The 27300-nt window shown below is 39.4% G+C and overlaps 1 protein-coding gene across 1 annotated transcript in view; it reads left to right on the forward strand.

Moving 5' to 3' along the window:
- Window positions 1-2163: 2163 nt before the first annotated feature.
- The window catches only part of CACUL1 (CDK2 associated cullin domain 1), a 69308-nt gene continuing 44171 nt past the window's right edge, over window positions 2164-27300 (forward strand). The window contains exons 1-3 of the mRNA XM_017509103.2: window positions 2164-3377; window positions 24509-24635; window positions 25517-25619. Coding sequence (XP_017364592.1) covers window positions 3011-3377; window positions 24509-24635; window positions 25517-25619 — 597 coding nt within the window. The 5' untranslated portion in view covers window positions 2164-3010. The remainder of the gene's footprint in view (window positions 3378-24508; window positions 24636-25516; window positions 25620-27300) is intronic.

Raw genomic sequence — 27300 nt, forward strand, 5'->3', positions numbered from 1 at the left:
TAGTATTTTTTATAGAAAGTTGTTCCGTCAGTGACTGGTTTCACTCAACTGTCATTAGGTCTTGTCACAATAGTTTAGTTACAGCGAAAATGAGTGTCGTATATTATTTTGATGAAACACACATGAAAGGTTCAGAATTCATCAGTGAGCTGGGCCCTCACAGTAAAAACCCTCAGAGCAGGGCCTTCAAGAAGATGGAAGTTATATTGCTATGATAGTACCAAGCTCATCAGTTCTAAACGTTTTCTAATTTCTATTATTATTTTATTACCCATGAGTTAATTGGAATAGTAGAAATATGGGGCTTACTAGTTATCTTTTGGTTCTTTTTTTTTTTTTAGACTGAGTCTCTCTCTGTTGCCCAGGTTGTAGTGCAGTGGCGTGATCTGGGCTTAAAGCAACCTCCACTTCCCGGGTTCAACCAATTCCCCTGTCCCCTGCCTCAGCCTCCCGAGTAGCTGGGATTACAGGCGCATGCCACCGCGCCCGGCCAATTTTTTTGGTATTTTTAGTAGAGACAGGGTTTCACTATGTTGGCCAGACTGGTCTTGAATGCCTGACCTCAGGCCATCCACCCACCTCGGCCTCCCAAAGTGCTGGGATTACAGGTATGAGCCACTGCACCTGGCCTAGTTATTGATTTTTAACTTACCTATTTAGTGAGCAGAAAATGTAGTTGCTATGATATAAATCCTTAGATATGTAGAGATTTGCTTTATGGCACAGTATGTTCAATTTTTATAAATGTTTAGCATATTCTTGAATGGAGTGTGTATTCTACGGTCATTAAGGCAATATTCTACAGGTATATGTTAGATTAAGCTTGGTAATTGTGTTACTGATCTATTCCAATCCCTTAAAGATTTTTTGGTCCCCTCGATCTAGGTATTGTTTCCTGTAATCAGCTGCTTAACAAATTATCACAACAGGTGGCTTAGAAAAACCAACATGCATTCTCAGTTCTGGAATCTAGAAGTCTGAAAACAAGTGTTGGCAGGGTCACGCTCCCTCTGGAGGTTCAAGAGGAGAATTTTTCTCTTCCAGCTTTGGGTGGCTGTCAGCTTTCCTTGTCTTGTGAATGCCATTGCTCCAATCTCTGCTTTTGTGGTTCCATTATCTCCTCCTCTTCTCTGTGTCTTCTCTTCTACTTCTCTTTTATGAGGACAGCTGTCATTGGATTGATGGCCCATCTGGATAATCCAGGATAATTTTCTCATCTCTAGAACTTTACATCTGCAAACACCCTTTTCCCAAAAAAGGTCATATTCACAAGTTCTAGGGATTAGGACATGGACATACCTTGTGGGAGGCCGTATTCAACGCATAGTAGTTAGAGAGGGAGTGAGTTTGAGTTATTCATGCGTGTTTTTAAAATTCCTTTATGTTTGTATGCACAAACCAAAAATGTAGGTGAAACATCACCTACTCCAATGGTAGATTTCTCTGTCTTCTTATACTTTGGTCCATTTTTGCTTTATATATTTTGTGGCTATATGGTTGCTATGATATAAATCCTTAGATATGTAGAGGCTTGCTTTATTACACAGTATATTCATTAAGAGACACTTTTTTGACTCTATCTTCCCTGTATATTGGATATTGTTCATGTAAAGACTCTTTATCTCATCATACTCACCCATCTACCTAGAAAATGTCTGCTGATGATAAACCGTCAGTTGTTTCTCTGAAACAGAATTTGCCTTCCTTCTTCTGCTTTTCTTTTGCCACACATGGAATTCTACAGTTTTATGTTTTCCCCTTCAATGTATCACTTCATTCTTTTTTCTTTCTTTTTTTTTGGAGACAGAGTCTCACTTTGTCACCCAGGGTAGAGTGCAGTGGCGTGATCTCGGCTCACTGCAGCCTCGACCTCCAGGGCTCAAGTGATTCTCCCACCTCATCCTCTGGAGAAGTTGGGACCACAGGCACGTGCCACCATGCCAGGCTAGCTTTTTGTGGAGATGGGGTCTTGCTATGTTGGTCAGGCTGGTCTCGAATTGCTGGGCCCAAGCGGTCCTCCCGTTTCGGCTTCCCAAAGTGAGGGATTACAGGCCTGAGCCACTGCGCCCAGCTGGCATTTTTAAAAGTTGGATTACTGGCCTCAGTGCATACAGGCGTAAAGGAATTTTAAAAACAGGCAGGAATAACTCAAACGCATTTCTTTTTTGCGCCATCCTGCTTTGTGTGATTCGGTTTTTATACTCGGTTTTGTGCGTTTGGGTCGCGACGGCTGGGGACTGACCAAAGAGCAGTCCGGCCACGGGCCGCCCAGGACGGTCCCATCCGTGTATAACCTGCGACCCCGGGGCCTCTTGTGGCCCCGTATCTTCGTTCCAAGCAAAAGCCGGGGCTCCCAGGCACTCAGAGGTGCAATGGCCTGATAGACCTGGAGAGCGCGAGAACACCTCCAATAAGGCTGGCCAGTCCACAGCGACTGCACTGACCGCCGTTGCGCGCGTACTCAGGAGCCGGCAGACTCCTCGTTGTCTTGGTAACCAGAATGCGAACGCGCGTGCGCAGAACAAACACCTTTGTCACGGGAGGCCGGGTCAGGGCGGGGCCGGCGAATGCTAGTCCGGGCCCGTCGCTCCTCCCTTATCGGCTCCCGGCCAGCCGAGGCGGGGCGAACCTTTGCTCTGTGGCGTGGGAGTGATTCACAGCTCCCGCCCCTTTTCGCTGAGCTTTCTCGCCACCACGTGCCCTTCTGGCCGCGCCCCCAGCTGCCCTTCCAACTGCCTATTGGAAGCCGCTGTAAAATGTCGTGAGGGGCGCCGCTGCTTTACGGCAGCCTCTCCCAGACTAGAGACCCGGAGCGCCCACCGCCGTCAGCCGCGTCTCCTAGCGAGTCGGTCCCGCGGTGAGCGAGAGACCCTGCGCACCGCAGCCCTCCCCGCTGCGCCCGTTCCTGCCCCCGGCGATGTGAGCTCGGGGAGGCAGTGGTGCCCGCTGGCTCGGGGTTGAGACGGGCGGCAGGTGCCTGTGAGGCGGGCGGGTGCCGGGGGCCAGCAGGATGGAGGAAAGCATGGAAGAGGAGGAGGGGGGCAGCTACGAGGCGATGATGGACGACCAGAACCACAACAACTGGGAGGCCGCCTTGGACGGCTTCCGGCAACCCCCGCCACCCCCACCGCCCCCCTCGTCGATCCCAGCCCCTGCCCGAGAGCCTCCGGGGGGGCAGCTGCTGGCGGTGCCCGCGGTCTCCGTGGACAGGAAGGGCCCCAAGGAGGGGCTCCCTATGGGTCCGCCGCCACCGCCGGAGGCCAATGGGGTGATCATGATGTTGAAGAGCTGCGACGCGGCCGCCGCCGTGGCCAAGGCGGCCCCCGCCCCCACTGCCAGCTCCACCATCAACATCAACACCTCCACCTCCAAGTTCTGTGAGTCCAGCCTTTCCCAGCAGCCTTGGCTTTTCTCCACCCCACTCGGACGCCGAATTCAGCCCCTTTTGGAGCAAGCCCCGCTTCCTTTGTTTCAGGCCTCGGTCTTTCCTCCTCTCCCAGTCCCCCTTCCTCCTCCTCCCCGTCCCCTCCCCCTCATTTGGTGTCTGCGGCCAGCGCCTGAGCGGCCCTGGCTTCTTGTATTACCTGGTCTAGAGAGGCAGCCTGGTACACACGCAGCCCCAAGTTCTACCAACGCGATCCCTATCACAACTGGCTGTCTCAACATTGCGAAGCTCTTTTCGCACCCGTCTTCTCTTGAAGTTTCACCCTCAAAAGTGAGAGGAAAATAAGGCTGCCTGAGTCTCGTTAGGGGAAGGCCTTCAGTCTTTTGCAGCCGGAGAGAGAAATGAAGTCTGGCCACTTGTGTTCTTGTGCTTTTGTCCATGCTGTGTTAAAGAAGTCAGGAATTTGAAAGTTGACCTATATCTGCAGCTTGTTCTTCCTCTTCTGTGTTACACCTTTGCATCCTGCTAGGGAAATATGTATGAGTTGCTTTCCGATGCAGTGGCAGCTCCGACATCGTTTTGAAGCTAATAATGCATAAAATCACTTTCAGAGCTTACACTCCTAAGAATAAGCGTTTCAGCATGGGTTAAGCCTTGTGTCCAAACCCAAGATTGGGTTGCTTATTGAACTTTATGCTAATGATCTGTCTTAACGCTCAATTGCACGCAGAAAGATTTAAGACCAAAATCTGTTTCGTAAAATGAATATGACCGTCACAGCCAGGGTTTTCTCTCCTATTATTAACTGCAAGTTTTGAATGGCATCTGGTAAAGCAACTGGAGAGTTCATTTCTGGTTACTAATTTTACCAAGCTGTCTTGTCCAATCAGCTGTGCGGAGAAAATATTTGCCTTCATGCAGATAGAGTAGGAATCTTACACACATTGTGGGAACAGCACGTAATTTTAATTATTTGCCTCAAGAGACTGCCTTAGTCAAAGACATTAATATGTAGGTTTGATTGGTGAGATTTATATGTGCTTTTTCTCCTTATTCACGATAATAATGTTTATATTGTATATTTTGTGTGTTGAAGTCTGTGTTGTGGAACCACTATAGAGTGGCAGAATGACTTACCTGAGTGATGAAGGAAGCTTGCTCTAGTAAAGTTCATTCAAAAACAGCATAAAGTTAGGAACAGAAATCAGTAAAATTGAGAACAGAGGATTTGTCACACCAAAATATTATTTTTTGAAAAGATTAATAAGCTAGGCAGACTTCTGATATAATCGACAAGAAAAAAGATGCAAATAAATGAAAAATGGAAAATAACTACAAATATTAGATTAAAAAAAGAATGTTATGAATTTAGGCTGATAAATTTGAAAGCTTAAATGAAAAGTATAATTCTTAGAAAACTATTAAATGTGAAAATTGGTATCAGAAGAAATACCTTGAACTAATAAACTGAAATGGTAAAGATCTCCCTTTTTAGAAGCTCTGGATCCAGATACTCTTGTGAGTTCCATCACATTTTAACGCTTAATTCCTTTTCTAAGTTGTCCTGGAAAATAGTGAGAAAAATACCAGCTTCATTTTATGGAATTTGTGAAATCTTGATTCTAAAATTAGGTAAGGGCATGTAAGAAGAGAAAATTACAGGTCTGTTTTACTTAGCATAGAAATGAAAATCCTGCAAAAAAACTACGAGTTCATCAGATCCAACAGTGTGTTAAAAGAGTCATGATCCGTAGAGCTAGTCTTAGAAATGTAAGCATTGTTTAGCATCCACTTATCTAATTTAACTCTTTAACTAAAGGAGAAAAATGAACGATTATCTCAATTGGTGCCATGAAATCATTCAACAAGATCCCGCACCTATTTATGGTAAAAACTCCTAACAACCTAGGAATACAAAATAACTAGGTGAGGTCATTATCAAAAACTTACAGTAAATAATAATACTTAATGGAGAAATTTTAGATACATATGCTTTAACATCAATAACCAGATAAGGATGCTCCTGTCATCACTACTGTTTAGCATTGTAAGACGGTCCTGGCTAACATTATAAGGAAAAAATAAATAAGGTATAAAGATTGTAAGGCAAGTGATAATGCTTATTATTTGCAGATAATATGATCACCTACCTAGATGAATCCTTAAAATCAAGAGAAAACTTAGAACTAGTAAGAATTTAGCAGGATTGCTGGACTTAAGATAACTTAAAAAATTGATAGCATTTACTAAACTAGTGATAACTAGTAAAGATAATCAAAAGTAAACACTGTATGCAATAATAGTAACAAAACTATGAAGTCTCTAGGAATTAACCCAGGAATACACAAGACCTTTAAGAATAAAACTTTATGAAGAAATGGGAACATAATCTAAATAAATGGTACAATTTTCCTTGCTCTTGGATCAAATTACTTATAAGAATACTAATTTTCTCCATTTATAAATTCAGTTTAAATGCCATCAAAATTACATTTGGTTTGACAAACTCAGTAACCTAAGTCTAAAATTTATATGGTGGGTGGAATAAAGTTTGTAAATAAATTAATCTTAAAGACTTGTTTGGGGATGGGAGGCTTGCCTTATTAGAACTTAAAATGTCAAGGCTGTAGTGTAGTGGTATAAGTTCAAGAAAAGAAAAATAGACCAAGGGAACAAATTGGAGGGCAGAGACTTACCTAGATAGATGTATATTTGGGAACTTTTAAAGTGGCATCATAAACCACTGGAGAAAGGAGCCATATGTTATTAGAGTGACTCACTATGTAGAGAAAAAATAAATTTAATATCACAGATGGATAGACTCTGAATGAATTAAACACCTAAATGTGAAAAGAAAAACTAAATTATTATAGAAAATGTTCAAGAAGTTCTTTCCCAAGGGTCATGGAAGTAGTTTTTAAAGCTTCAGAAGCTTATAAAGGTGAAAAAATAATGATTTTGATTTATGAAAATTAAGGATTTTCATTCAGCAAAAGACGAAAGAAATAATTTATTTACAGTGCCTAAAATTGACAAGGGATTATCTGACTAAACAAGGGACTACTGTACATCAATAATAAGGGGGCATCGACCTCTGTAGAAAAATAGGCAAAGGATATTAATAAGTAGTTTATAGAGTAGGAAACTCTAACAAGCATAAGAAGAGATAAAATTATTAATATTCAGAGACATGCATATTAAAATAGTAATGGAAAAAGTATAATTGGATTGTTTGTAAAACAAAGGATCAATGCTTGAGGTGATGGATACCCTGTTTACCCTGATGGGATTATTACATATTGTATGCCTGTATCAAAATATCCCATATACCTCATAAAAATATATGCTTCCTATATACCCACCAAAATTAAAGAATAAAAATAGTAATAGAGTGTCTTTTCCCACCTGTTAGGTTGGCAAAAATTAGAAAGCTGAATTGTACCAAGTGCAGTGGAGATATGGTAATATAGGAAAACCTGTACTTGCTTGTGGGAATAAGTGTAGTAGACTTGTGAGATGCCGAGATGCCCAAAGTCTCTGGATCAGTTAATGAAAGATAGCTGCCATGTTGATGTATCCCTGAGCTATGGAAGTGAAGGTATACTTTATACTGTAAGGTGAAAACAGCTTCTGTTGGTTTCTGGTTTTGGGACAGAGCAAAAAGGGATTTGTTACCTTGATGGATATATGGTAGGTACCAGGGATGATGTTGAGTTGTCACGGTGAATAGACCACGTCTGGAACAGCAATTAAAATTGCAGAGTCACCTTGGATTTGATTGATGATAATCCACAGTCATGCTCTGAGGCCCATCTCTTTTGTGCTGGCCAGACAGGCTCATGAAATCAGAATGTCATCACCATTCCTATCTTTTAAGTCTTTGACGTCGGTAGTATTTTCTGTAGTTCTCACAAAGATGTGCTGTTTATTGGTTTGAGTTTATTATTTTGGTAGGAAAGGGTGCATCTAGGGGATTCCACTTGGCCCTTCCTATGTTGATATTCCTGACTTCACAGATCAGAGAGCCATGAACTTGTTTTCAGAACTGGGGAGTCGCAGTGTTACTGTGGGTCCACCAGCCCTACTGTGAGATGGATTGAGGCCAAATGTCATGTACCATTTACATGACATCCATAAGCCTCTGATCTGCCTGGTTTACCATAGTGAATTCCTGTCTCTTAGGGTTTGTACTGGCTTAAAGCCAGTGTTTATTAATCCTTGAAAAGTCTCAGCGATTTTCATTTCCCAAATGTACTGTCTCCCTAATGAATACCTGCATATTGTATTGGAAAAGGCTAGGTGGAAGACTTTAACTATGCTCTTGAAGCAATTTTGTGGGTTTCTTGCTCAGTGGAATGCATCGTCTTTATTCCAGCAGTTCTGTGTCTGTGAACAGGCTCAGTGTGGGTCTTAGGTGATGTTATATGGCTCTTCATTGTGGCCACTTAAGTGAGACCTCTGTTGAATATACCTAGAGTTTTTCTTTTCTGTCCATTATAACAGATCAAGTAATACCCGAGTATACTGCCTTTTTTCCCTAAGGACATCATGATTAGCCACCATGAGATAGATCCAAGCCACCAGATGTCCAAGCCATTCTGCTAATCACTCTGGCCCTGCTGCCTATTAAAATAAACATGCCCATTTTATATCTGGAAGTTATTTCTACATATCCTTTGTCACTCTGGAAATAGAACTATTCCACTGAAATCAGGGAACCCCTTTGAATGGCAGTATTGCCCATCTTTAACCCAGAATTACAAGGCACTATCAGCCACAGCATTTTTTTCAATAATTGTATTTAATTATTTATATATTTCTCAGATGGTGAAGGACCTTCTCAGAGCACAGTTTAGAGAGTGTGTAAGAGTGGGTTAGAACGTGACAAATTTACATTCCTTTCTTCATATGTCTGGACTCATTTCTCCATATGCTAAGGAATTTCTGTTCTGACTGCCTCCTGCCTCGTCTTCTTCCTTTTCCTCTCCTCTTCTTTTTCCACCATGTCCATTTTCTTCCTCTATACCTCTTCTCCCCCTCCTCCATTCAATAAAGTGTACCCATTTTAGGTGTGCAGTTAGATGCATTTTAACCCATGTAACTCTCTGGTCTGGGATTTGATTTTACCCTGTAATGGCTAAAAGTTAGCCTATTACTGTTACAGGTTGAATATTCCTTATCTGAAACGCTTGGGACCACAAGGGTTTTGGATTTCAGTTTTTTTTTTTTGGGATTTGGGGATATTTGCATTATGTCAAATGATTGAGCATCCCAAATCCAAAAATTCAAAATCCAAAATTTTCCAGTGAACATTTCCTTTAAGTGTCATGTTGGTGCTCAAAAAGTTTCGGATTTTGGGATTTGGGACTCTCAACTTTTATTACTGGATGCTGACATAAGCTGGGGGACTCCTGAGTCAGAATGAAGAATTTATTCTTCACATCATAGCACATAGCATGACAATTGCTGTATTTGCATGATTTCCCCTTCCCCCAAGTCTCAAGAGGATGACATACTATGGCCAAGGTGGATGCTCACAGTGGTTTTGTGTTGCAGCTGAAGAACATCAAACTTGGGGAATCCACTGCTTTTGTAAAAAGCAGTCAGCAAGCCTGCTGTTTGTCTAAGGGGAGATGTTACCTCATCTTTCAAGGTTATCAGGTACAGAATGGCCTAGGTTCAAGAGTGACTGGTCATGGCCTTGTATTCCTGGCATACTCAATAAGACGTGTAGGAGTCTGTAAGGCTCAAGGAGGACTGTGTATCCAGTGGCAACCACTGCAGCAATCAAAGGAACATTTCCTTCACTCTGAAATACTTCCGTGTCTCTCTCTCTCTCTCTTTTTTTTTTTTTTTGGAGACAGGGTCTCGCTCTGTTGCCCAGGCTGGAGTGCAGTGGGACGATCACGGCTCACTGCAACCGTCGGCTCCTGGGTTCAAGTGATTCTCCCACTTAGCCTCCCGGGTAGCTGGGATTACAGGCACACACCACCTCACCTAGCTAATTTTTGTGTTTTTAGTAGGGATGGGGTTTTGCCGTCTTGGCCAGGCTGGTCTCGAACTCCTTGGCCTCAAGTAATCCACCTGCCTCGGACTCCCAAAGTGCTGGGATTACAGTTAGGCGCTACCATGCTCGGCCTTCCCTGTGTCTCTTTGCAGACAGTTAACTCTTCCTGCTTTCCCCAGCCCCAAGCATTCCTACTCATCTGCTTTCTGTTACCGAAGGATTTCATATAAATGAAATCATATAATGTGTATTGTTTTGTGCTTGGCTTGTTTCTTCTTCTGTTCTTGAGATTCTCCCATGTTCTTGCATATGTCAGTTACGTATTCCTTTTTCTCACTGAGGAGTAGTTTTTGTTTTTTTTTGGGATATATCATACATTGTTTATTAATCTGTTGGTCCTTATGTTGTCTCCAGTTTTGGCTATTATGAACACAGCTGCTATAAACAACCATTTACAAGGTTTGGTGTGGGCAAAGGTTTCATACAAGTGGAATTCCTTGTTTATATATTATTGGTATGTTTAATTTTATGAGAAACTGCCAAACAATTCTTTAACGTGGTTGCATCATTTTACAACCCCATCAACTGGGTAAGACAGCTCCAGTTTCTCTACTTACTTAATTGGCACTTGTACTGGTTAGGCTCTGCATTCTTGGTGTTGCCAGTCTTTTAAAGTTTGGCTTTTTAAGAGCAGCCATCCCCACCCAGGGACCAGTTTCTTGGAAGAGACAAATTTTCTATGGACTGGGGGTAGTTTTGGGATGAAACTGTTCCACCTCAGATCATCAGGGCTTAGAGTCTCATAAGGAGTGTGCAACCTAGATCCCTTGCATTATGGGGTTGGTGCTCTTATGAGAATCTAAAGCCCCGGCAGATCTGACAGGAGGCGGAACTCAGGTGGTAATGCTCCCTTACCCACAGCTCACCTCTGGCTGTGTGGCCTGGTTCATAGCAGGCCACAGACCAGTGCCTGTGCTGTTGGCTTTTTCGTGTGATCATTGTCCTGCCTCATAATTTATTTTGTGAGAATCTGCTCACATCTTTTGCTCATTTCTTGTATTGTTTGTCGTCACTGTGAATTTTGGATACAAGTTTTGTCAGACATGTATTATTACTGTTTTCACTCTGGCTTGTCTTTTTTTCCTTAACAGTGTCTTCTTAAGAGTAGATGTTTTTCAATTTTGATGATGACTAAACTGTCAATTTTTTCTTCTCTGGCTTTTGCTTTTTGTATCCTGAGAAATATTTGCCTACCCCAAAGTCAAGATATTTTCTGTATTTTTTTCTAGCAGTTTTATGGTTTTAGCTTTTATGTTTAGATCTATGATCTTGAATTATGAGTTGATGTCTGTATAGTGTGAGATAAAGATCAAGGCTCCTTTTTTTCCATAAGTATATCTAATTGTGTTGGCACTATTTGTTGAAAAGACTGTCCTTTTCTTACTGAGTTACTTTGGCAACTTTCTCAAAAATAACTGACCATGTATGTATGGGCATCAGTTCTGTTTCATTAACCTTATTTAGCCCATTGTATTTAGGATTGTTGCATATCTTTTTGATGAATTGACTGTTTATTATGATGGAATGTCTATTTTTATCCTTAGTAATATTCCTTACTCTAAAGAGTACTTTTACTGGTAGGTATTCCAGGTTTTTTAAGGAGTATTGTTTGCATAATATATCTTTTACCATCATTTTTAATTTATTTGTGTGAAGTACATTTCTTGTAGAGAGCATATGGTTGGATCTTGCCTTTTTAAAATCCGTTCTGACAACCTCTGCTACCATTGTGTTTAATGTAGTTACCAGTATGGTAGGGTTTAAATCATATTGTCTTTCACTTTGTTTACTCTTTGTCCATCTGTTGTTTAAAAATGTTCCTCTTTTCATGTCTTTTTTTTTTTTTTTTGAGACGGAGTCTTGCTCTGTCACCAGGCTGGAGTGCAATGCAACCTCCGTCTCCCAGGCTCAAGCGATTCTCCTGCCTCAGCCTCTTGAGTAGCTGGTATTACAGGCATGTGCCACTGTTCCCAGCTAATTTTTGTATTTTTAGTAGAGAAGGGGTTTCACCATGTTGCCTAGTCTGGTCTTGAACTCCTGACCTCAGGTGATCCAGCTGCCTTGGCCTCCCAAAGTGCTGGGATTACAGGTGTGGCCCACTGCACCTGGCCCTTTTTGGTTATTGTTATGATTCAGTTTTTTCTCCAGTTTGGCTTATTAGCGTGGTTGTTTTGCTCTTTTGGGTTACTCTAGGATTTATGATTATGAAAGTTTAACTTCTAACAGTCTACCTTCAAATTGTATTAGACTACTTTACTTATATTATAAAAATCTAATAGCAGTATACTTCCAATTATCCCCTCCTGTGCTTTATGCTATTGTTGTACATTTTATTTTAATATATATCATAATCCCCCAAATACACTGTCATTAATTTTGCTCAAAACAGTCATTTATCTATTTTTAAAAGTTGGGATGAGCCGTGTGTGGTGGCTCACGCCTGTAATCCTGGCACTTTGGGAGGCCAAGGTGGGTGAATCACGAGGTCAGGAGTTTGAGACCAGCCTGGCCAATGTGGTGAAATCCCGTCTGTACTAAAAATAGAAAAATTAGCTGGGTATAGTGGTGTGTGCTTATAATCCTAGCTACTCAGGAGGCTGAGGCAGGAGAATCGCTTGAATGTGGAAGGTGAAGGTTGCAGTGAGTTGAGATCGCACCATTGCACTTCAGCCTGGGCAACATGGCGAGAATCTGTTGCACCCCTCAAAAAAAAGTTGGAATGAAATTTATGTTACACACAATTAACTGTTGTAAAGTGAATAATTCAGTGGCATTTAGTACATGCCCAGTGTTTTGCAACTACCTCTATCTAGTTCCAAATCATTTCATCAACCCAAAATAACATTCCAGACTCATTAAGCAACTAGTCCTGATTCCTCACTGGCATCTACCAATTTGCTTTCTGTCTTTATGGGTTTACCTATTCCAGATCGTTCATATGAGTGGAATCATGCTGAGATTTCTTTCAAATAATAATAAACTGGAATAAAGTATTTTGTATTTACTCAGATAGTTACCATTTCTGTCCCTCTCTTTCCTTTGTGTAGATGGAAGTTTCCATCTCTTATTTTTCTTCCATCTTTAGAACCTCCCATAATATTTCTTATAATATAGTTCTGTTGATCTTCAATTTATTCAGCTTTTGTTTGTCCGCAGAATTCTATTTTATTTTCATTTTCTAAGGATATTTGCTGGATATATAATTCTAGATATACAGCCTTTTTTTTTTCCTTCTATAAACACTTTAAAGATATCTTTCCATTGTCTTCTGACCTGCATTGTTTCTCTTTTTTTGGAGACGGAGTTTTGCTCTTGTTGCCAGTGCTGGAGAGCAATGGCGTGATCTTGGTTCGCTAAAACCTCCGCCTCCCAGATTTAAGCGATTCTCCTGCCTCAGCCTCCTGAGTAGCTGGGACTACAGGCACGTGCCACCACGGCTAGCTAATTTTTTTTGTTTTTAGTAGAGATAGGGTTTTCACTATTTTGGCCAGGCTGGTCTCAAACTCCTGACCTCAGGTGATCCACCTGCCTCAGCCTCCCAGAGTGCTGGGATTACACTTTGGGCATGAGCCACTGTGCCTGGCCTTATTATTTCTTTAATAAATGTCTGTATAGTCTTATCTTTGTTTCTTTTTATATAATATGTCCCTTTTTTTTCTGGGTACTTTTAAAATTTTTACTTAAGTTTTCATCAGTTTTTCATGTTCTTTTTTGGTATTTATTGACTTTCTTGGATTTGTGGGGTTTTAGAATTTGTCAAATTTGAAAAATTATTCATTATTTTTTGTCAGAACCCCCCTACCACTAGTTACACTTATATCACCTGTTATTGCGCCATGAGTTACTGAGGCTCTGTTCATTTTCTTAAAAAGTTTTTTTTTTTTTTTCCCCTCTGCTTTAGTTTGGATAAATTTTAATGCTATGTCTTCACACGCACTAATCTTTTCTTTTTCAGTATCTAATCTACTGTTAATCCTGTTCTTTTTAATGCAGGCTGACATTGAGTCCAGGTTTCAATTAACAACCAAACTGTTAGAACTGTACCCAGCTTCTTGAGGCAGTGTAGTGAATAAAGAATCTTTAGTAAGTGCGTTCCTTTTAATGACTTGTCTCATCAAAAGTTCTTTCTTCATTATTCAGCACCCTCAGAATCCATTCCCACATGTATTCCCAGGTTTTTGCCAGCATAATGTATTAAAGTCTTCCAGTTCTTTTGGAATGTAAGCTGTCTCCTATTTGTTTAGATTTGGTACTTGTTCCCCTGGGAAATCTGGTTCTAGTGAGAGATCTAGAGGCAGTGAGGTCTGCTTAGAGAGAATCTCTTTTTTTTGTGAGGTTTCAGGTAATATCATGGCAGGGTCTTCAACAAGTAAAGTTAGTCTCATGTTTGGGAGGAGGGGTGTGTAGGCAGGGTTTCATGAGGTCAGGGTTTTCAGAGTGATCATACTTCACCAAACTGTCCCCATTGTGCTGGGGTTACAGAGGTGAGCCACTGTGTCCAGCCGAACTTCAGGATCCTATTGGGGATCTTGTCTTGCTATTTTTTGACATGTATCATATAAAATGATGTTGGTGAAACTATAAGAGAGAGCTATTTTAATGTTTACATAAGGCGCAGTCCCAAATCTCTAAAGAAAATACTGTTTACTTACTGTAAACTATAACCGTATAAACCGTAGACCATATGCATTCACATTGTGAACTGTTAAGCACTATATAAAAGTTGTTTGTTGATATCCTTTTATGGTATGTCTGGACAGGGCAAATTGGCTTTCCATTTTTCTTCCTGTTTTTGTGGACATTTGGTTATTAACCTCTATAGATAAAGTTGAATAGATCTGTAATATGTAGTTGCAGGTATGCTAATTCATCATCCGAATGGTGTTTTATTCAAGTGTTTATTGTATGCCAAAGTAATATTTTAGCCTCTGATAATGAAGAGACACAGTTTAATGTGGGAGATGATAGAAAGACAGATAATTATGATACATTATGATTAAATGCTATAGTAAAGTTATGTATTTGGTAGCCTTGAGGAAAGAGTCTTTATAAAATTGAATAGAAGTTTGCCAGGAGGATAGGGAGTTGGGAGGGGGAAGCTGGACTGGAAGAGATTTCCTTGCAGAGGGGCAGCCTGTGCCAAAGACCCAGAATTGAAATTATTTTTGGAATACAGAGTGTGAGGAGAGAGTGGCACACATTTGTAAATTAAACATGGACAGATAGAAAAAGCTAGGTAGTGGAGGACTCACCATGTTAGAGGAAGGATTTTATTCTGTAGGAATGGGAGAAAGATTTTAAGGGAGCCAACTTGGTAAAATTTATCTTAGTGCGTTAATTTAGAGCGGAGAGAGAATGGAGGCTTAGAGACTAGTTAGGGTGTTGGAATTTCTGTAGTCTAGACAAGAGATGAAGACTTGAACAAATAAAACTTTGGAAGACAGTAGGTTTCAATTTTGGAGATATTTAGGGCCTAGAATCTGCAAAATTTGGGGGGTGAAGAAAGGAAGATGAAGAGTCAAGATTGCCGGTTTGGATGATGGGTAGCTGTCAGTGCCTTTGACCCAGATGTGGAAGGAGTAAAGGTATGAAGTGATGGAGAGTGTGTGTGTGTGTGTGTGTGTGTGTGTGTGTGGTGTGTCTGTCTCTTTTGAGGTGTCTGTGGAACAGTCAGGTAGATCCAGAGGCAGTTGGTAAATTCTGAGTTTGCACATTTCCTATGCCTTAGGTATTGGAGATCCTGAAACAGAAATTTAATTTCAATAGATTTTGTTTTTCCATTTCTGAGGATTTTAGATACACCAAATTCTTTGTATATAAAAAACAAAAACAATACTTGGCTCTTATTAAAATAATACAGGTTTATAATTTAAAAACTCAAATTATGTGAAAAGACACATAATGAAAATCAGTGGTTCCATTCCCTACCCCTTTCCATTCCTGGACCCGTTCCCCAAAGTCAGTCGTTTGATTAGGTTTCATTTAGCTGTTTCTTCTTGTATTAGCCATATATTTCAATGTGCTGATATTGTTACTGCTAAATTATTTTTATATTATCTATTGACTTTTGGGATTTAATTCTCTTATACCTCTAACATAACCTTACCGTTCCAGTTCTTTTACTATCATAATTAAAAAAAATTTTTTTATTTATTTGAGACAGAGTCTCGCTCTGTTGCCCGGGCTGGAGTGCAATGGTGCGATATTGGCTCACTGCAACCTCTGCCTCCCAGGTTCAAGCAATCCTCCCAACTCAGCCTCTCAAGTAGCTGGGATTACAGGTGCACGCCACCATGCTGGCCAATTTTTTGTGTATTTTTAGTAGAGACCGGGTTTCACCATGTTTGCCAGGCTGGTCTTGAACTCCCGACCTCAGGTGATCCACCCACCTCTGCCTCCCAAAGTGCTGGGTTCACAGGTGTGAGCCACCATGCCTGGACGAACTTAAACTTTTCAGCAGCTACATTAGATTCACCATGTACCTGTCACCGTTTTTTGTTTCAGCCTTTGTTTTTGTCTGTTGGTGAAGCTGTTAGACCTCTTGTTTCTGTTTATTGCTTAGGGCCAGGCATAGTTGCCACTCAGGGACTTGCCAGATACTGGGAATGATTGCTGCTTTGTCTTCCTTTCTGTTGATGAACTTCTAAGTATCTGTATAGAGCTTATCTTCTAGTCCTTCCCTGAGAAAGAGTGTGTGGATAATGTTTCAGGTCTTGTCATATCTAAAAATACTACTTTCACACTTGATTGGTAGTTTGGGTATAGAATTCTTAATGGGAAATAACTTTTCCTTGACTTTTTAAAAAGTATTGCCTCATTAACTGTAAGCGCACATAATTCCAATGGAGAAGTCAGTTGCCATTTTAATTCTTGTTTTTTTGTATGTGACGTTTTTTTCCCCTTGAGAAAATTTCTGGGAATTTTTTTATATTAATGTGTTAATATTTCTCTCCCTTTACGTTTTCTCTATTCTGTTTTCTCTGGAATTATTGGTAGTCACATGTTGAATTTTCCGTTTTGATCTTCTAAGTTGGTTAACCACATTGTACTACATCCCCTTTCTCATAAAGCTCTGGGAGAATTCCTTGATGTTGTATTTTTAACGTTTTTTTTAAATTTTAAGAGCACTTGGATTGCTTCTTTTTATGAGTGTTTTAAATTTTTATCTTACCTCTTTGAAGATAGTAATTATAGTTTTTAAACAAGTTATATTCTCTGGATTATCTTTGTTTTTAGCTTTTCAAATTTTGTTTTGATCTCTTGTCTATGATTTCTTACAGATCTTTGGTGATTCTTAGTTGTCTATCCCTATTTAAAAGTGAAAAAAGATAATTGCTAGTTCTGTGTTTATAATGGGCCTTGTCAGGTTTAAGTATTGGGCTTCATGTTAGGCTGATTGAATGTAGAGCTGCTATTTTGTTGAGGAACTGCCAAATATTAGTATATGAATGTCTTTTCTCTGGGACTATTCAGTTTCTCTAGAGAAGGATCTTCCATTCTGAGAGAATGGCAAAATGGATAGGTGGAGGGGGAAGTAAAGCATATTTTTCCTGGCTGATAGCATTATGGAATTAAAGGAGTGGGGCTAGATGTTACAGCATTTCTTATGCTGACTTCTGCTTAATCTGCCAGTTCTGTGCTTCACACTCCCTCACAGTCCTGCCCCATGTGTTTCTAGGTCTCAGAGTCCTAAACCTTTGTCTCTGTTTTTCCATAAATAATCTTTCTCTTTTCTTTTTACTGTTTAGCCTGCAGACTTTACTACTCCATCTCCCACCCATTTCCAAATATGCCTGTTCTTAGTATTCTGTCCTCAAGTCCTGAACTTCTCAGGGGCCTACAGGGCAAGGTTTGTTTACTTACCATTGATATCCACGTCAGCACCTGCCTCATGCTACTGCTTCAAGGTTCAGACTTTACTGGGCTTAATGCCAAGGAGAGATTGACTTGTTTAAATCTTGGAAAACACCCACCACGGAATTTTAAAAGTGTGGTAGACCTGCAGTTAGCATAGTTTACACCTGTGTAATCTCAGTTGAGCAAATACTTTTCTGTTTTAAATTTTGAGTACTTTGAATTTTATGAGATTTTGGATTTAGTGGAGTTGGAGACAAAATGGATGTCTTGATAGCTCTTGAACTTCTCACTGTATGTATGTATGTCATAACATGTCCATTTGAGGAACTGTGTCACAGGTTCCTGTGTGATGTTGTAATGGTAGAGCAGTGTTGTACAGTAACTATTCTAAAGGAACGTAGCTTTCAATCTGCGGGAAAGCCACTGCAGCTCAGCTGTTTATTTATTTATTTTTTAAAGATGGTAGTGATGAAGGAAGTTTCTACTATTTTATTACATTTTCTCTAATTGAAAAATGTGTAGATTTCTAAGCAGTAAAAGAGTAACCATGTATTTGCTCTACAGGTTTTACAGTGTTTTGAGGGAAGAGGCTCTTCATTTGCAGCAAGGCAAAGCAGGTTTTATATAGTTGGTGTGTTATAGGGCTTATCTGAACCAAACAAAATGTGGTCTTGTTATAGGGTGGGGAGTACAGAACCCTTAAAGAGTGTGTTAACGAGAACTTATATAAAATAAAAATAAGACATCAGTGTTATCTGGTTGTTTACATGAATGTAACGTATGCTGAGGAATGGCTAACTCATGATCACAGTAGACATTTAATTTGTGCATAGTGTTTGAATTGAATTATGCAAACCATAAATCCTAAAACTTAGAAAGTGCCCCACTTTTAAAAGGCTTTAACCTACTTTAGAAACAGTTGTTGCCCTCTTGTACTGGCAAATCAGAATATACCTGAGTAGGTGGTACAGGTTTGTTTTTCCTCCTAATAAGGAAGAGGATATTTAAATTACCGTTACGCTTTGCTTAACAACGTGGATACATTCTGAGAATTGTTTTGTTAGGTGATTTTGTATACTGTGGGAACATTATAGGATGTGCTTACACAAACCTAGATGGTATAGCCCACTACACACTTAGGCTGTATAGGGTATAGCCTATTGCTTTTAGGATAAAAACCTGTGTAACATGTACAGCATGCTACTGTACTGAATACTGTATGCAACTGTAACATAATGGTATTTATATGATTAAACATAGAAAAGGTACAGTAAAAATACTATATAAAAGATTTTAAAAAATAGTACACTTATATAGGGCACCTATCATGATTGGAGCTTGCAGGACTGGGAGTTGTATGAATGAGGGGCATGAGTGAATGTGAAGGCCTTTCTGTATATTGCTCTAGACATTATAAACACTGTACACCTAGGCTTCACTAAATTTATTTAAAAATTTCTTCCAGGAGATGCTGTGGCTCATGTCTGTAATCCCAGCACTTTGGGAGGTCAAGGCAGGCAGATCACTTGAGCCCAGGAGTTTGAGACCAACCTGGGCAACATGGCAAAACCTCATCTCTACAAACAAACAAACAACAACAGCAAAAACAAATCAGCTGGGTATGATGGCACATATCTGTAGTCCCAGCTACTCTGGAGGTTGAGTTGGGAGGATCATTTGAGCCCCAGAGGCAGAGGTTGCAGTTAGCTGAGACTGCGCCACTGTACTCCAGCTTGGGCGACAGAGTGAGAGACCCTATCTCAAAAAAAATTCTGAAATAATAAATCAATCTTAGCTTCCTGTAACTTTTTTACTTTATAAACTTTCTAAGTTTTAAAAAAGTTTTTGACTCCCCTGTAATAACACTTAGCTTAAAACGTAAACACATTGTACAACTATACAAAGATATTTTCTTATTTGGATAAAGAAAGCTTTTTTCTGTTTAAAACAATTTCTGTATGGTTTTTACTTCTTATATTTGTTGTGACCATTCCTCGGGCTTCCCTCCCATTCCTCAGGTTGTGTTCTTGGCCTTCAGCTGCTCTTAAGTCCAACACTTGAAAGAGTTCAGTCGTCCCTTGTGCTGGAGGGAGCCGAACATTTTGCTGAAACATTCAACCAGATTTACTAGATTGTTATTGACAGATGAGCACACTCTGGTGACCAAAAGTCGTAATTTTTATTTTAGATTGCATACATTAACTAGGTCGGGTTAAATAGGTAACAAAGAGCTCTTTTCTCCTTGTCCTTTCTAATTATACAGTTACAATTAGTTATAGTTAATCTAAAAAGTCATTATATTTTAGACATAATTTAGCCTTTTAAACTTGGCTTAATTGTTTTATAATTGCCATTACTATATTCTTAAAAGAGTCTATTCTAAATGAAGGTGGCTTTTTTTGGTGGGGAGAAGGGATATGGAAGAGCAGAATTTTAATGATTCTTGGGTAGGAAGATAGTTCCTAGCTACCCTTTTAACATTTTGATGGATTCACACCTTTGACTCTCCAAGTTGTTGAGAACAGACAAACCATGTATTAGCAATTGAGAAAAGAGGAACACTTAAGTGATCCCTGGCTGTCCTGAGCCGCTGAAGCATTAGAGTGGTTTTCATACTTTTAACAGGCATAAGAAGGATTTATTAAACAGCTTCCTGGGTTCCACCTACCCCTAGAATTTCTGATTCTGCAGATCTGTGTTGGGGCCTGACAGTTTGCATTTGCAGCAAGTTTCCAGGTGATGCTGATGCTGCTCTGGATCTCACACTTTTGAAGCACTGATGGAAAGTAATGATCAGTCTCTGCAGTAGACCAAGTATGAATTAATAATGCTTACTATAACTTCTGAATTTATTCTTCCCTTATAAAGCAAACCAACAGAAAACCTTAAAAGGATTATATAGTAGGGCTAACCTGGTTTGCTTTAGCCTGTGTGAAATCAAATGTGATTTAAGTTTTAATTCCAAAACAGCTAATAAGTAGTATGTCTTGCACTGTTTTTCTGTTTAGTATTTATGTTGACTTACTAAGTTAATTCACTTTACAGATGTTATTGAGTACCTACCATGTGTCATGTACTGTTTAGAGTCGGAGCTGTAGCAATGAATTCCTTTTCCAAGGGGCTTACCTCTAGTTTGAGGGAGATTGACAATAAACAAATAAATAATATGTCAAGTTATTTGGATTAAAAAAGTGTAAGAGTTGAACATATTTATTCCTGCCTGGTATGAATTATACACCTGTAATGGTTTCCTGTTTATCAGCAACCCAAGAATATTTCCTGAATGAAGATTCCAACTATTCCATGTGTTTTAGACTTTGTTTCATTTTATCTTAGTAAAGGTCAAATTACCTTCTCAGTGGGATTTAGACTGTGTGAGCTTGTTATCTTATAAATATGTGTTTCTAGGTTTTAAGCCTTGTGGCATGATGTTTTTACATTTTTTTAAATAAGTGTTTTTGAACTACACTGTCTCTAGAGGGCACACACATTCTTCTGTTTAGTAAAGCCCTCACCACTTTTCTTATTGTCCCACCAGCCCTGCTTTACTTATTTATGTTATTAACATGGCTTTTATAGGTATTTGTGCCTGTAGTGACTTATTTCAATAGCTTAAAAAGTAGTTCATTATTTTCAAGCTGAAAATCTAACCTAGGTGAAATTGAGTAATTTAATGGTAACTTAATTTTGTTTAGGTTTCATACTTTAATTTTGGCTCTTACTTGCTGATACTGCACCTTATATACAGAAAAGGGATTTAGTTAATTATTTAAAAAGTAAAATTCAAGGAATTCTGTAGCTCATTGGAAGTCTGTATATACTCTTTAGCCACATATAATATACATTGAAAAGACAGCACTGTACACTGGCACAGCCACAATATACTGGTGGTGGAATTATGAGTGAGTTTTATTTCCTCCTTTTGCTTATGTATTTTGTAATACAGGCTTAATAGTGAACTACAGAAATCAAGAAATAAGAAGTTGAAAAGTATTGTCTAAATAGGCAGCTCTGTAGATCTCCTAAGATCCTGTCTTGCCACTCTGATCTTAGCACGCCAGGTTCCCATTTTAAAGTAGTAAGTCAGCTATCTTCTACATGTAGCATGAATTTTGGCTATTCTTTCTTTTGTGTTTTGTTTCGTTTTTGAGACAGTCTTGTGTTGATGCCCATGCTGGAGTATAGGGGTGTGAACATGGCTCACTGTGACATTGACCTTTGGGCTTGAAAGAGCCTCCTGCCTCAGCCTTCCTAGTAGCTGAGACCACAGGCTTGTGTCACCACGCTTGGCTAATTTTTAATTTTTTTTTAAATTAAATTTTGTAGAGATGAGGTCTCACCATGTTGCCCAGTATAGCTTCGAACTTCTGGGCTCAGGTGATGCTCTTGCCTCGGCCTCCCAAAGTGCTGGCATTACAGGCGGGAGCCACTGTGCCTGGCCTACTCTTTCTTTTGGTCAGTGTAAACTTTTCTGTGGGCAAAGTTGAAAGTGATTGCATATCTCTAGCAGGAGGATCTAGTTTTTAAGTTCAGGATTACACACACGCTCTGAGGCTGTATGTGTCAAATGTTAAACTGAACAAATAGCTAGTGGTTTTTGTTTTTTAAACCAAGGATTGGGTTGAGATAAGCAAGTAAACTCTCAGCTTTGGGGGGAGAGAGGTATTTGATGTGGTTTAGGTGGTACACTGATAAGGGATTCCATAACTCAGAATCACATAGTGAGGATGTTACTTCTTTTTCAGTTTTCTATGAATCCTAAGGATTTCATAAGTACAAAGGTCATATTCTGGAGCTAGTGTGTAACACTTTTGAGTATCAAGTGCAAGAAGGTGACTCTGGGAAGCAGCTCTCTAGGGAGACTGCGGAAGTGAGACAGGGAAGATAAGGAAGCCAGTAAGGTAAAGTCACTGCTGTAAGCAGCTGGAGCTTAGTACCAGTGGGGAGCTCTGGGAGGCAGTGTAGCACATGTGCCTTAGAGTCGTCTCACCCAAAAGGAGAGGGAGCTACTGGGGTAATGACACTGAATCCTCAGTAGTGATTGGTTGAAGGCTGCTCTAGGGTTTTTAATTCTCCCACAATTTCTTACCTGCTGCTCCTACAAGGAGAGCAAGCTCTGGCAGCTGGACAGAACACTGAGGGAAGAGTCTTAGGGTGTGGATGGGGTAAATGGGTGGGGCACCAACAGTATTTGCCATGCCTCCTGGACAGCTAAGCTTTTCATGCAGTCCTCATTTTAGTAAACGACAGCTCCATCCTTTGATGCTCAAGCCAAAAACTTTGGAGCCACTCTTGACCTTTCTTTCACATCTCACATCTAATCTATCAGCAAATCATGTTGACTTTACTTTTAAAATAGCTTCAAAATCTGACCTTTCCTTATTGTTCTCAGTGCCATCATCTGGCCCAACCCACTATCATCTCACAGCCTCCGAACTTAGTTTGCTCTCAGTGCAACTGTTGGAATGATGCATATAAAATCTAAGCCAGATCATGTCATTCCTCTGCTCAAAACCCTCCAGAGAGGCCTGGATTTTAGAGTGAAAGTCAGAGTCTTTGCAATGGCCCGTAAGGACCTACGTGATCTGGCCTCTTCCTGCTGTGTGTTTGTGCACATGCATGTAAAACTCTTTTTTTCTTTAGCTTTACATTAGTCAAAACACTCCTTTACTTCCCATTCCCTTCAGTGTAGGTTATGTGATTCATTTGTAATTAGGTTTATTTGCTGTGTTTTACATTCCATCTTTACCGCTACAGCCTTGTCGATTTTTTAAAATTAAAATTTACATAGTAATTTGATATACAGTTCCGTTGGTTTTGACAAATGCATGAAGTAGTGTATCCCTCACCACAGTTCCATGGAAAATAGTTAATTGCCCTGAAAATTCCCCCATGCTACTGCTTTATAGATAGTCCCTCTCCCTACCTTCCAGCCCTTGGCGACCACTGATCTGTTTCCCTCCCTATACTTTTGCCTTTCTTAGTGTCATGTAAGGGGGACTCTTAGAATGTGTAGCCCTTTGGGTCTGGCTTCTTTCACTTAGCAAAATGCATTTAAGATTATGCCTTGTTTTGTGAACATTCCTTGTAGTTCATTCCTCAAATGTCCTTTAAAATAGAATTAAATAGCAGAAGTGAATCGATTTAAAGAAAGTATTGAACAAAAATGATATAGGTCGTACATAGAACAAAATCTTGAACCTGGATGACTAAGGTGTAGAGATGAATAATGTGATGGAAAGATGCTTGGAAGGCTTTGCTTTACCTGGTAACCTCTGCCAGTAATGAGCCTTGTGTTCATGCACAAATTACTTAACCACTCTGCTTCCTAGTCTGGTAAGATAAACAGTAAAATACCTGGTCTAGTTGTTGTTAGTCCTGAGGTAACTGTGGTTCATGACACAGAACATAGGTAGGTTCTTCTGGTAGCACTTTTTTTAAATATTAGAATTTCAGTGCTGTGAAGCAACTGTAGATTTCAAAGCTATTAGGATCCGCTGTACAAATGCTTTGTGAAACCTGTAGTATGGGACAAAGAGCCTGTCAGTAGGGATGAAGTAAGCCTCAGTGCAGGGCGCCAGTTCATTGACTTTTTTTCTGTTGGGCTTACTTAGTTTAAGATAGTAGCAGCCTGAGTTGGAGCTGTGGTAATGTTGGAGAGGTGCTTGGTGGTATTGTAAACCTTAACAAGTTTTCCAGCAACCTCTTTATGACTGCAGCATTTGGACCTTAATCCTCATAGTCCTGTCCTCAGGTACATTTTCTCAAGGATGTCTACAAAGATTGATTGTTGGTGTTCACAGTTTCTCCGAATTTTCCTCTGGTTCATTGATAGGCCATTTTGTTACATAATTGCCAGTGTGTATTTGAGGGTCAAAGCATATTTGAGACTGCTCCACGGATGACGGAAGCTTAGAGGAGACCCAGAAGGAAACCAGTGATGATTGCTTGTTGAGTTGTTATTTTTAAAGATAGACAGGTTCATACTAATTCCTCTTAAAGTCACGATCAGTGGCTGTTTAGCATCCTTGACCTGTTTGCTTTTTTTGTTTTTAATTGAAATAGGATAGTGAGGTGATAGAGTGTCAGTGTAAGATCAGAAGAGTAAGTGAAGGGAATTTGAGAGCGCAGAATGGCTGTGATTTGTGTTTGTTCCACATGTGGCACATAGTAACATTTATTTTACTTTTTACTTTTAGTAATGAATGTTATAACTATTGAAGATTATAAGAGCACATACTGGCCAAAATTGGATGGTGCCATAGATCAGCTTTTAACTCAGAGTCCTGGTGACTATATCCCCATATCCTATGAACAGATATACAGGTAAGTTAAGATTTAATTTGCTTGGGTTTGAAAGGGTTTACCAAGATTCAGGGCACTTGAATTATGCAGCACACAAACATGTAATATATAATACATAAGACGAGGCTCTGTAAGTGTCTTATATATTCCATACTTACGGATTGGAGGGTTTGTTTTATACTTTTTGATTCAAAAGTGGTTTTCAAGTCATGACAGAGTAAGCCTGCCATCTCCACCATACATAATGCAGAAGTCAGCAATAAAAGCAAGAATGACTGAAGTATCTGGTGTAAAAACCGTATTTTTTGTCTCCAAGGGAGACCTAGTTTAATCTGTTGATGTTTATTGACACACGGTTCTAATATTCTTCAGTTATTTTGTTTCCCAGCTCCTGGTAAATGGAAACAGCAAATTAGGAACTGGGGTGGGATATGACATCAGCACAGTGGAATGAGGAAGTGACAACTATGTTGTTCCACATAGCTGATATACAAAGAGGTTGTATTGCAAACACTTCCGTGAGTTAGAAACTTTCTCTCTACTGAATACCAGTCACTCTGTTTTCCTTATTTTGACATTGATTTAAAAAGAGAGAGAGAGAGAACCTGGCTTATGGTTTTCATTTTCAGACCTTAGATTCTCATCTAATATTAGATTATCTAGTACTGATTAAATGTGTAATACACTACTCGGAAGAGCATATTTACAGTGGATGGTACTGTCTTTTCCATCCGAACACTGATGGGGGAGGATGTTATTTAAAAGTTGTCATTGGTTACTTTTGGAAGATATGAATTAATTATTGGATCAGTGGCTATATATCAAAAGTGTGCTTTAACCTTGCACTGAGTTAAGTGCTTTGTGATTAACTTGGTTTGTGGGGGGTTTTGTTTGTTTTACAGTTGTGTGTATAAATGTGTATGCCAGCAGCACTCAGAACAGATGTATAGTGATCTGATTAAAAAGATAACTAATCACTTAGAGAGAGTCTCGAAGGAGCTGCAGGTAAGGAACTGATTGTATTGATTTTTGCTTCATTGGGTTTTCCTGACTGGATGCAGTTAGTTTGTCTAATATACATTTTGGAAGCTTGTTAATTTAATGATATAAATTTATAAATGTTTTCTAGATGAATGTTGATTGATCAAGTCATGTAATTTTTGGAATAGATTATTTGAAAATTTGGTATAAGTTGTGGAAATTTTTGGATTAAATGTATTTCAGACCCTAACTGATTCCATTGATTACCATGTCAACATTTCTTTTATTTAAAACCTTATTTTTTTCTGTCAGTGTCAATATTTGGTGACTTTTATGATACAAAAATATGTGTATGTTTTAACTTTTTTTTGGAACTCATATTATCATCTTCGAAGAGTAGTTTGCCTACTCATTCATAATACCTTCCAATATAAACAACTGAAGTAAACAGTTTATTGATAAACCTCCTCTAAATAGGCATCATCCCAGCTCTAAAGTCTGGGGCAGTTTGCAGAAAATCTTCTGTTTAAGACTTAGCTTGATCTCCCTCCCCCCACTTCAGTAAACCTTCAATGCTTGAAGATCAAGTATTGTTAGGTTGGTGCAAAAGTAATTGCGGTTTTTGCCATTGAAAATAATGACAGAAACCGATTACTTTTGCACCAACCAAATAGTCTTCATACCAGGGCTTGATCACACTTGCTTATGATGTAGAAGTAGAATGATGTTTAGAAGTCACTCAGCAATAAGATTACCAGGGTCTATACCACAATTAGGAAGTACCCCAGCAGTTTTGAAATAACCACAGTTTATAGCACATGCTGGGGTGTGGTTTGGGCTTGGATATTGTTTTTCACAGCTTGTGGTCTGAGATAGCTTTGTCTTTTTTGTCTTTTTTTCCCCAAACATTTGTACTAAGTAGCATTTTTTTTTTTCATTTTCAAATGATAGAGCTGTGTTCTGTCATAATCACATATATTCTTTTCTTGTTGTTAGTATAAATTTTTTTCATCTTTTTGCTGCTCATTATAAAATCTTTATTCATTTAACTCATATATTCAGTGCCTAGGCATTGTGTATAAATTGTTGATGAAACCCTAGATCTATGCTTTATAGCTTTTGAGTGATTTGCTTTCTAATTCTTCACTGCACCATCTACCTGAATTTTTACCTGAATCCAATTTATGGACTTCTGGTCTCACTGTGGACTCTGTCCACTTCTGCTGTTCACATGCCAGTACCCTAGTCAGGGTCATCATCATTTCTCAAGTGTTTTACTGAAATGCTTATTTTAACTGCCTTACTTTATTGATGTACCTTAATTTATTTAACCAGTTTTTGATTGATGAATATTTAGGTTACTTCCAGTCTTTGGCTGTTACTAACAGTGCTGAAGTAATAGTCAGTCTTGTAAGCAATGTTGTTTAAGTTGTATCAAGTTGCACTCCCCTCAGTTCTGTATATATCACAGTGTGTGTTTTCCTTTGCCCTACTAATATAGCCTATTATGAAACCAAATAATTTTTAGTTATATATTAATATAGGAATGATTCCTATTAATGATTAAAATATAAATCAGGGTGATATTTCTTTTGATGTTAGTGTTGTTTTTGTTTTATTTTTTGAGATGGGGGTCTCACTCTGTCTCCTGGGCTGGACTGCCATGGTACAATCGTGGCTTACTGCAGCTTTGAAGTCCTGGGCT

This window comes from Cebus imitator, unplaced genomic scaffold, assembly GCF_001604975.1.
Source record: "Cebus imitator isolate Cc_AM_T3 unplaced genomic scaffold, Cebus_imitator-1.0 Scaffold406, whole genome shotgun sequence".
Lineage (NCBI taxonomy): Eukaryota > Metazoa > Chordata > Mammalia > Primates > Cebidae > Cebus > Cebus imitator.